Genomic DNA, 10,374 nt, shown 5'->3' with positions numbered 1-10,374 from the left:
CCGGGGTCGGCACGACCAGGCTCTGGCCTGACGGGGCGGTGGCCGTCTCGTGCCCGGGGTCGGCACGACCGGGCTCTGGCCTATGCGGCGGGGGCTGTCTCCTGCCCGGGGTCGGCACGACCGGGCTCTGGCCTGACGGGGCGGTGGCCGTCTCCTGCCCGGGGGTCGGCACGACCAGGCTCTGGCCTGACGGGGCGGTGGCCGTCTCCTGGCCGGGGTCGGCACGACCGGGCTCTGGCCTGACGGGGCGGTGGCCTTCTCGTGCCCGGGGTCGGCACGACCGGGCTCTGGCCTGACGGGGCGGGGGCTGTCTTGTGCCCTGGCTCGGCACGACCGGGCTCTGATGTGATGGGACAGGGGCCGTCACCCTGTGTCCGTAGCAGCTAGGACAACATGGCCCCAATCCCAGGTGGAACCGCTTGGCGCTGCCGTAACAGTTCTCCTGAGTCGCTGGATCGTTAACCCCCCTCCCCCGCAAGGAGCAGGAACCAGGCCTCAGTTTTTAAAAATTTTATTTATAACAATCTCTGTGTTTAGTTGTAAAGTAATCCAGCAAAAGTTATGAAAAGGCGCCCCCCCGCCAAAGGCTGGGGGCCCCGCCCCCCACAGGCGTATCCCGTCCCTACTAGAAAAGCTAGGTCATTTGATTCGGTTTTAAAAAAAATGCCTGTGGGAGAAACAAGTGGAGATGAAGCTGGGGCGGGCCGGCGGCAGCCCCTGGGGAGCGGGGTGCCCGGCGCGGTGCCCGGGGCCCCCCCTTCGCCCGCAGGAGCATGCACTAAACATGGCGCTAGGCGCAAAGGAAAGGAACCCCCAGCCCCGGCAGGGGAAACCCAGGCAGCGGCCCCAGCTCCAGCCGTGGGGCCCAGGGGTGCAGGCCCCCAAACACCCCTAGCTCCAAAGGAGCCGCGCCCCCCCCGGGAATCAGTGCCGGGGCGGGGAGGGAAAAGGGGATCCCACCTAGAGAGTGTTCTGGGGCAGGTGATTGGTTGGATGAGAGCCTGCGCGGGAAGGAAGGTGATTGGTGGGATGGGAGCAGGAGGCGGGAACAAAGATGATTGGTTGGATGGGAGCCTGGGCGGGATTGGTGAGGTTGGAGCGAGGGAACGGATTGGTGGGACAGGATTGCAATGGCGAATGGGGACTGGAGGGGTGGGGCTGAGGACAAGGGGGAGGAGCTCTCCATCTGGCTCCTCCCCCTGCAGCTGCTGGCAGGTGGCGGGGGGGGGGGGGAATCGAGTCACCGGGGCCTCGGCCCCAGACTGATTTGTTCATAGCTCAGGGTGGGGGGGGCTGGACACGGTGCCCCGGGGGGGGGGCCGAACCCACCGGGACCCAACCGCGGCAGGTTTCAACTGCAGCTAGAACAAGGAGCTGGCAGCTCCGGGGGGGAGGGGGGGGGAGCGATCGCAGGGTTAATGCTGCCACGCACCCCCCCCAGCCAAGGGGGGGGATTCCCCCCTACAGCCTTGGACCCAGCTCCCCAGTGCTATGGAGACAAGCCGGGTATCCCCCCCACTTTAACCCCTCGCTGTGCCCGCTCCGAGATGCCGGCTCGTCCCACGGGGGGGTGGGGGAGGGAGCCTGGCCCGGGGAATAGACAAGTAATAATACTGCTCACATATAAAAGTAATAATCCTTCATTTGTACATTTATACAGTGTCTGTCGCCCCCCCGCCCCCCCCCACTTGTCTCTTAATTGGCTTCTTTTCCAAACCGGCGGCACCGCAGCCCCCTCCCCCGTCTCTGCCCCCTGTGCTAGGGGGTTGCCCGACCCCCCCCATCCCTGCCCCCTATGCCAGCGGGTCAGCCAGGTCGTCGTCCGTGCCCCGCGACAGCAGCTCCCGCTTCTCGTCCGTGCTGGCCAGCGAGTTCCGGCTGTTGTGGGCTCCCATGTAGAGGGTGGCGTAGACGGGGTTGGTAAAGTTGGTGGGCTGAGGGAGGGAGAGTGAAGGGTGAGGAGAGGGGGGAACAGAAGGTCCCCACAGGGGGGAGGGTCTCCCACTGTCCCCCCCTTCTCCTCTGGCGTCCCTGCTGCAGGGTTCCCCTGGGGTCCGTCCCCCGCCCCCACCCTCACCTTGTCCGGGTCCAGGGCGAAGTCGGCGTCCAGCAGCTCCCCCACGTCGTCCTCCGGCTCCCCCTCGTACATCTTGTAGGTGGGGTTCCCGATCTCCACGTTCATGGCGCCATTCGTCATCCGCTGGTGCTGGAAGCCTTTGGCGCTGGGGAGCACGGGGTGAGCACAGGGTCAGCGCTGGGCATGGGGGGCAGAGGCAGGTGCCTGCCGGGAGGGGGGGCAGTGTGTGGGGCAAAGGGCTTGGGGAACCCCATGCTGCAGGGAGAGGGCCATCGATATCACAGGGGCAGGGCCCACAGCCAGGTGACCCTCTGACTAGAATCTCAGCCCCCGGCCCAGGGCCAGGAATCCCCAACCCGCCCCCCAGCCCGGTAACCCCTCCCCCCCCGGCCCAGGGCCAGGAACCCCCAACCCGCCCCCCAGCCCGGTAACCCCTCCCCCCCGGCCCAGTGCCAGGTCCCCCCTCCCCCTCCCCGGCCCACGACTCACCCTTTAACCCGCCGCTTGTACCAGAAGACCGCCAGGCCCAGTAGCAGGATGAGAAGCAGCAATACGATGGGGATGACGATGGAGGCCGTTCCTGGGGCGGCAGGGACAGGCGGCACGTCAGGACGTGGCTGGGGAGGCCCCGACCCTCCCCGGGCCCGGCTCATGGGGCGGGGGTGGGCTCCCCACTGTCTGGGGCGATCCGGGGATGGGGCAGGGGTGGGCTCCCCACTGTCTGGGGTGATCCAGGCCTGGCGCCGAGGTACCCCGGGGGGAGGGGGGAAAGGGCTCAGCCCCTCGCCAGCTGAAAGGGACTCAGATTTCTATGGGGGGCAGTGGGATGATCTGGCTCTGTGGGTGCAGACGCCCCCCCCCCGCCCCCTCCGGGGACCCCCAGGAGGGCAGGGAAATGCCCCCCCCCCATATACATACGGCTGCTCTGCTGTTCGCTGACCCCAAAGTCCTCACACCGCAGCCCCGTCAGATCCGTCGCGCACCTGGCGGGGCGGGAAGCCAAGCGCAGGTTAGAGGGGAGCGGGGCGCAGGAATGGGGGGCACACGGGGCGGGGGCATGTGGATCAGGGAGGGAGCGGGCGGGGGTGCACGGAGAGCGTCTGGACCGGGGGGCTCGCAGAGCAGATGTCCCTGCCACTCGTGCCTCCTCCGCTGTGGGGGGGGGGGGACACCCCCCGTTCCTGGGGGGCTCTGCTGAGATTTGGAGCAGGGGGCACATCCTGACAGTGCCCGCTCGGGCGGCTCTTGGCAGGACGGGGGGCTGAGCTGGGCCCTGCGTGGGGGCTTTGCCATCGGCACGTGTCTGCCATGGAAGTGCCCGGCCGGCAGAGCCGCCCTATGGCCCCGTCACCCCCACGCTGCGGGCCGGGCGGTGCTTACTGGCATTCCGGCATCTGCGTCCTGCCGTTCATGGTGCAGGTGCCCCCGTTCAGGCAGTAGTTGTCGCAGGTCAGGCAGCTCGGTGCCATCTTGCCATTCGGGCAGCTGTAGGGCAAAGACGGGGCAGGGTCAGGGTCAGGGCATGCACCCGAAACCTTCCTCATGTCCCCCCACTGCCTCCCCCAGCTGTAGGGCAGAGACGGGGGGGTCAGCGCATGCACCCCGAACCCTCTGCATGCCCACCACTGCCCTAGCCCCCCATCCCCTGAGCTGTGGGGCAGAGTCAGGGTGGGGTCAGCGCATGCACCCCCGCACTGCCCCCCTCAGCTGTGGGGCAGAGATGGGGCATGGTCAGCGCACACCCCCTGAATCCTCCAGGCGCCCAGCCCACTGACGCTGCTCCCCCTAGCACGGCTGCAGCCAGGGAGCTGGGCGCCAGGGCTCGCCGGGGGGACTGGCAGGGCACAGAGCCAGCCCCCCTCCACGCCCCCCAATCACCAGGGCGCTGTTCTGGGCAGAGCAGCTTGGTGCCTCTGTTCCCCTAGCGCCGCCCCCATCACAGTGCCCCGTTCCCCCCCAGGCAGGCTCAGCAGCCCCTGGACGCCGGGCGTGCCTGGCACGCAGCGTCTGGGCCCGAGGGCTGAGCTGCCCAGGAGCCGTGCTGGCCACATCAGCCCCGCGGACACCTACGTGCAGGTGACCTCGCCGCTCTGCCTGTTGATGTTGCACTTGCCCTCCTGGCAGCGGGAGCACTTGCTGACCTGGCAGCGGGCACCCTCGTACTGCGGCAGGCAGCGGCACTGCTTGGCACCGCCGGCCGCCAGCTGGCACACGCCCTCGTTCTCACAGTAGTCGAAGCACTGGCCTGCGGGGGACAGGGTGGGCGGTGGGAGGGAGGAGTGGCGGGAGCAGCAGGGCCCATCCCAGCTGAGGAGAGAACCCAGGAGTCCTGGCTCCCAATCCCACCCTCCCTCTCTGACTGACCACTAGACCCCACTCCCCTCCCAGCTAGGGAGAGAACCCAGGAGTCCTGGTTCCCAACCCCACCCTCCCTCTCTGACCGACCACTAGACCCCACTCCTCTCCCAGCTGGGGAGAGAACCCAGGAGTCCTGGCTCCCAACCCCACCCTCCCTCTCTGACCGACCACTAGACCCCACTCCCCTCCCAGCTGGGGAGAGAACCCAGGAGTCCTGGTTCCCAACCCCACCCTCCCTCTCTGACCGACCACTAGACCCCACTCCTCTCCCAGCTGGAGAGAGAACCCAGGAGTCCTGGTTCCCAACCCCACCCTCCCTCTCTGACCGACCACTAGACCCCACTCCTCTCCCAGCTGGGGAGAGAACCCAGGAGTCCTGGCTCCCAACCCCACCCTCCCTCTCTGACCGACCACTAGACCCCACTCCCCTCCCAGCTCCGGGGAGAGAACCCAGGAGTCCTGGCTCCCAATCCCACCCTCCCTCTCTGACTGACCACTAGACCCCACTCCTCTCCCAGCTGGGGAGAGAACCCAGGAGTCCTGGCTCCCAACCCCACCCTCCCTCTCTGACCGACCACTAGACCCCACTCCTCTCCCAGCTGGGGAGAGAACCCAGGAGTCCTGGCTCCCAACCCCACCCTCCCTCTCTGACCGACCACTAGACCCCACTCCCCTCCCAGCTGAGGAGAGAACCCAGGATTCCTGGTTCCCAACCCCACCCTCCCTCTCTGACCGACCACTAGACCCCACTCCCCTCCCAGCTGAGGAGAGAACCCAGGAGTCCTGGCTCCCAACCCCACCCTGCTCTGACCGACCACTACACCCCACTCCCCTCCCAGCTGAGGAGAGAACCCAGGATTCCTGGCTCCCAACCCCACCCTCCCTCTCTGACTGACCACTAGACCCCACTCCCCTCCCAGCTGGGGAGAGAACCCAGGAGTCCTGGCTCCCAATCCCACCCTCCCTCTCTGACTGACCACTAGACCCCACTCCTCTCCCAGCTGGGGAGAGAACCCAGGAGTCCTGGCTCCCAACCCCACCCTCCCTCTCTGACCGACCACTAGACCCCACTCCCCTCCCAGCTGGGGAGAGAACCCAGGAGTCCTGGCTCCCAACCCCATCCCTCCCTCTCTGACTGACCACTCGGCCACACTCCCCTCCCAGCTGGGGAGAGAACCCAGGAGTCCTGGCTCTCAACCCCACCCCTCCCTCTGACCGACCACTCAGCCCCACTCCCCTCCCAGCTCCGGGGAGAGAACCCAGGATTCCTGGCTCCCAACCCCATCCCTCTCTCTGACCACTCGGCCACACTCCCCTCCCAGCTGGGGAGAGAACCCAGGAGTCCTGGCTCTCAACCCCACCCTGCTCTGACCGACCACTACACCCCACTCCCCTCCCAGCTCTGGGGAGAGAACCCAGGAGTCCTGGCTCCCAACTCCCCCCCACCCAGCTCTGACCACTGCACCCCACCCGCTCCCGGCTGGGGAGAGACCCAGGCGTCCGGCTCGCCCCACTCACGGAACTGGCAGCGGTCGCCGAGGAAGCCGGCCGGGCAGCGGCAGTTGGGTTGGTTGCCCAGGTTGACGCTGCAGCTGCCGTTGTTCAGGCAGTATTCGGCGCACACCTGCTGGTTGCACCGGGGCCCGGTGAAGCCGGTGGGGCAGCGGCACGTCGGCATCCCTGGGAAGGGGGCCAAGGCGTCAGCGGGACGGGGCCGCGGGATTCGCTCGTTAGGACGCTGATACTGGAGCCTCAGGGCTTCGGACCCTCCGCCCAGCTCCGGGCACCGAGGGCAGCCGGATCTGCCCCGGCCCTGCCTCCCACGCTGGTGCGGGGGCTCAGGGGCACGGCCCAGCCAGCCCCGTATCTCTGAGCACCCACAGCTCCCAGCCACACCAACCGGCCCCTCCAGCCCTGTGGGATCAAAGCCAGGGCCCATCTCCCCTGCCCTGGCTGGCAGTGCCCCATACCTGACGGGGAGGCGGCGCAGGTGCCCCCGTTCTGGCAGTACTCCCAGCACTGGTCCAGCTGGCACTTCTCGCCGTTGTAGCGCGGCTGGCAGCGGCACTTGGCCTGCTTGCGGGCGTTCAGGAAGCAGCTGCCCCCGTTGAGGCAGACCAGGTCGCAGGTGTCGCCGGTCGGGACTGGAGAGCGCGGGAGAGGGGTGAGTGAGGACAGGCTGCCGGCGGAGGGGCTGGCACCGTGCCCGGTGGGCACACAGCTCTGGGTGAACCAGCAACGCCCTGGACTGGGCCGGGGGGACTCTTAACCCTTACAGTGCCAGTGGGAACGTGGTGACCCTGGGAGACGCGCTGTCCACCCAGTGGCGCCCCCGCTTGGGCAGCAACCCCTGGCTGTGCTCAGGAGGCGTGGCCTGTTGGAGGGGGCGTGGCCTTGCTGCAGCTTCCTCCCCTCCCCCCCCGGGTGGCACCACGTACCGACGGGCGAGACGGTGGGCGAGGGGATCACCACGCACGTGCCGTTGTCCAGCCGCTTCCCGTTGGGGCAGGTACAGACGGGGCCACTAGGGCTCAGAAGGCAGAGCCACTCGCATTTCTTCCTGTCGCAGGGGTTGGTCACTGGGAGAGGGAGAGAGAGGGGAGGGGTATGTGGGTGAAGGGAGGTACATGGCCGGGCACCCCTGCCCCACAGCACCCCCCGTCCGTCCCAGCGCATGTAGCACCACCCTCCGGAGGTGCCCGCCCTTGTGTCCCGCAGCCCCGGCCGCCCCAGCTCAGACTGGAGGGGGCTGTTCAGTGGTTGTGACCCCCCTTTCCTTTGCGGCTCGGCCGACGGGGGTGGCCCAATGCTGTAACCCAGGGCGTGCTCCTGGCAGGACGGAGGAGGCCGAGCAGCCCTGGGGGGTCCTCGGCTGGCCCTGGCGCTCACCGTCCGGCTGCTTGTACTGGTGGTAGAGCACCACGTCGGTGGCGTGGTTCAGCCCAGACGTCAGGTTGGTGACGGGCCCGTGCCCGAACTTGTGGATCTTGAAGATGCGGTTGTTAATGTAGGTGACGCCGTAGATGTAATCCTCAAAGATGTCGATGCTGAAGGGGTGGCTCAGTCCTGGGGGGACAGGGCGGGAGGGGCGCGGAGTCAGAGGCCGGCCCTGCAGCTCAGGGCGCAGCTGTAACCGGATACCTGCTGCGTGTCTGGCCAAGGGCCCCTCTACCCCGGTATCAGGCCTTCTGCTGGAACGGGGCAGGACACAGGGGATGCAGCATGATTGGCTAAGTAGAGGGGGGCGCTCTGGGGGCGGGGCTCTTCTGCAGCTGCTCACTGGTGACCCCTTGTGGGCAGTGAAGGAACAGCTCCGTTCCCTCTGTCTCATGGTGCACTCTGGAGACCGGATGCCAGATCCCCGCGCCCCGGCTCAGCCAGGCCGCTGGTCCCCAGCCAGGACGGGGTGCTGGGAGGGTGGCTGCCCGTCCTAAGGAGACCTCCCCCGCCCCAGCCCAGCCGGCTCTCTGCAGCGGCCTCTCACCTTTCTTGTTATCAATAGCCACGACGGGGTCTGTGCCGTTGAAACGGATGCTGCCGATGACGGAGAGCTTGGCGTCAGCCCAGTACAGCCGCTCGTTGTGATAGTCGACAGCCAGGCCTGCGAGGAGACACGTGCTGAGATCCCGTCGGCCGCAGCACCTCTACGAGCCCAGCCGGGCAGCTCCACACGGCAGGGGAGTCGTGGGCACTGCTGGGAAGTGGGCTGCAGCACGGCCGGCCAGACACCCCCAGACGGGCTGGAAGGCAGCAGGGCCCACCTCCTGGAGTCCCCAGTTGCGGGTCCCCCAGGAAGAGGGCAGAACGTGCAGATGTGGGGTGTTACTACAGATTCTCCAGATCCCCAAGCGCTTCGTACGGGCATTGGTTACAGACGAGAGAAATGGAGTCACAAAGCAACCTACCCCAGGTCACACGGTGGCAGAGCTGGGAAGAGAACCCAGAAGTCCTGGCCTGGTGCCCTCACTCCAGAGCCCGCTATCTGCCTGAACCCTTGCTGGGTGCCGGGGGATCCCCTGCCCCGCCCGCCGTGCCCGGCCCTGCTCACCTGTCGGCCACTGGATGTTGTCCTGCACCAGCGTCTCCCTCATGGTCCCGTCCATCGCGGCCTTCTCGATCTTGGGGTGGTTGCCCCAGTCGGACCAGTACATGGTCCTATGAAGGGAGGAAAGGCCTTGGCGGAGTGGGTCCCTGGGGGAGGGGCGTAGCAGCACGGCCCCTGGCAGGGGGCTCTGAGCCCAGCCCCCAACACTGCAGTGCCCCGTGCCCGCAGCCCCACTGCCCTCAACGGCCTGTTTGTGCTGCCGAGACGAGGGATGGAGCCGGCAGCGCGCTGGGGCCCTCGAAGGGTTAATCCGCACCAGCCCCGAGGGGGGGACCTTGGCGCCTCCCCATGGCAGTTACCCATCGCCCCACAGTGCACTCATGCCCAGCAGGGATCCTCCCACCCACAGCCCCACGTGGATACCCAGACACCCACTGGGGCGAGCTGAGACCGCCCTGGGGTAAGATGGGGGCCTCCCCAGCTGGCAATGGGGAGCACGTGCCATGGGGGAGGGTGGTGGCCATGGGGGGCTGGAAATGAGGCTGGGGTGTGCCGGTGCAGGGGCTGGATGGGGAGTGCAGGGGGTGGGACGAGGTGGGATGCGGGGGCTGGATACAGCGGGGGGAGTGCAGGGGGTGGGACGGAATGGGGCGTGGGGGCCGGATGGGGGGGCAGAGTGTGGGACAGGGGGTCTGGACGGGGCAGGGACGTCTCGTACCCTCGGAGCGGGTCGACCACAATGGCGTGGGGCTCGTCGATCATGCCCGAGATCAGCGTTTTGCGGTTGTCGCCCTTCATCTGCGCCACCTCGATGACGTCGCGCCCGGAGTCCGTCCAGTAGACGTTCCCGGCCACCCAGTCCACGGCGATGCCCCGCGGCATCTTGAGCCCCGAGATCTGGAAGGCAGAGAGAGGCAGGGCCTTAGTGCCCTGGCCCGGCTCGTCCCGGCCCCCCGGAGCCCCGAGCGCCCGCTCACATTGAGGTGGGTGACGCCCCCGTCCAGCTGCCGGCGGTTGCGGTTGGAGGCGGTGGAGGCGGCGGACGACGGCAGCTCGCGGTAGGAGATCTTGCCCGTGTGCCAGTTGGTCCAGTAGATCTTGTTGCCCTTGACGTAGATGTCCATGGCGTCGATGCGCACGTTCTCGTCGCCCTGGAAGGCCGGCTCGTAGGCCGAGTTGGGGTTGAAGGGGTACATGCTGCGGATCTTGTTGTCGTCGGCGATGTACAGGATCTGCTGTTCCGAGCCTGCGGGGGGGAGAGCTGTCGGCTGGGGGCCCAGTGGAGCGCAGCACTGAGGGGGCACAGGGGATGTGCCCGCTAGGAGGGGGCGGGCTCGGCCAGCTCTGGGCAGCGGGACTGAGCGGTCACGGCTGGGTGGAGCCCAGAGGCCTCCCGACATGGGGCGCGTCCTGCGTGGCGCCGGGCGGGACAGATGCTGGGGGTGCAGGGATGGGAAGAGTTTGAGACGGCTGGAGAGGGGGGAGCTGGGGTCCCAGGGAGACGTATCCAAACCGCCCGCACCCCCCATACCTTCCGCCTTGCACGTGTGATGGGTCTTCATGAAGTTGCGGGCGCAGCTGCAGACGTAGGACCCCTTGGTGTTGTTGCAGATCTGGGAGCAGGTCCCGAACGTCGAGCACTCGTTGATGTCTGGGCGGGGATCAGAGGCAGACAGGCCGTGAGGGGCTGGGGGAGCTGCGACGGGACGGGAGGCCCACCCCAGGGCAGTCCTACCTGAGAGCAGAGGGTGCCGCGCGGAGGCGGGCGATACAGCCCCTCACGGTAACCATGGGCTGGCACATAACAGCTCAGGGCTCCAGGGGAAGGTGGGCTGAGGCCAAAGGTCCAAGGGTGTCTGCATTCACCACCCTCGTGAGCACCCCAGCTCCAACC

At 67.7% G+C, this 10,374-nt stretch overlaps 1 protein-coding gene across 1 annotated transcript in view; it reads right to left on the bottom strand.

Annotated features, from left to right (window-relative positions):
- Window positions 1-495: 495 nt before the first annotated feature.
- Window positions 496-10,374, bottom strand: part of LRP1 (LDL receptor related protein 1) — a 176,487-nt gene continuing 166,608 nt past the window's right edge. Inside the window, exons 75-89 of the mRNA XM_054013207.1 lie at window positions 10,012-10,131; window positions 9,458-9,726; window positions 9,199-9,377; window positions 8,484-8,590; window positions 7,920-8,036; window positions 7,325-7,501; window positions 6,874-7,014; window positions 6,406-6,579; window positions 5,954-6,115; window positions 4,148-4,322; window positions 3,458-3,562; window positions 2,996-3,060; window positions 2,567-2,657; window positions 2,078-2,222; window positions 496-1,934 (exon numbers count right to left, since the gene is read on the bottom strand). Of these exons, the coding sequence (XP_053869182.1) occupies window positions 1,794-1,934; window positions 2,078-2,222; window positions 2,567-2,657; window positions 2,996-3,060; window positions 3,458-3,562; window positions 4,148-4,322; window positions 5,954-6,115; window positions 6,406-6,579; window positions 6,874-7,014; window positions 7,325-7,501; window positions 7,920-8,036; window positions 8,484-8,590; window positions 9,199-9,377; window positions 9,458-9,726; window positions 10,012-10,131 (2,168 nt within the window). The 3' untranslated portion in view covers window positions 496-1,793. The remainder of the gene's footprint in view (window positions 1,935-2,077; window positions 2,223-2,566; window positions 2,658-2,995; window positions 3,061-3,457; window positions 3,563-4,147; window positions 4,323-5,953; window positions 6,116-6,405; window positions 6,580-6,873; window positions 7,015-7,324; window positions 7,502-7,919; window positions 8,037-8,483; window positions 8,591-9,198; window positions 9,378-9,457; window positions 9,727-10,011; window positions 10,132-10,374) is intronic.

This window comes from Malaclemys terrapin, chromosome 23 (assembly GCF_027887155.1).
Source record: "Malaclemys terrapin pileata isolate rMalTer1 chromosome 23, rMalTer1.hap1, whole genome shotgun sequence".
NCBI lineage: Eukaryota > Metazoa > Chordata > Testudines > Emydidae > Malaclemys > Malaclemys terrapin.
The sequence above is the reverse complement of the archived record's forward strand: the minus strand, read 5'-3'. Positions and strand labels throughout refer to the sequence as shown.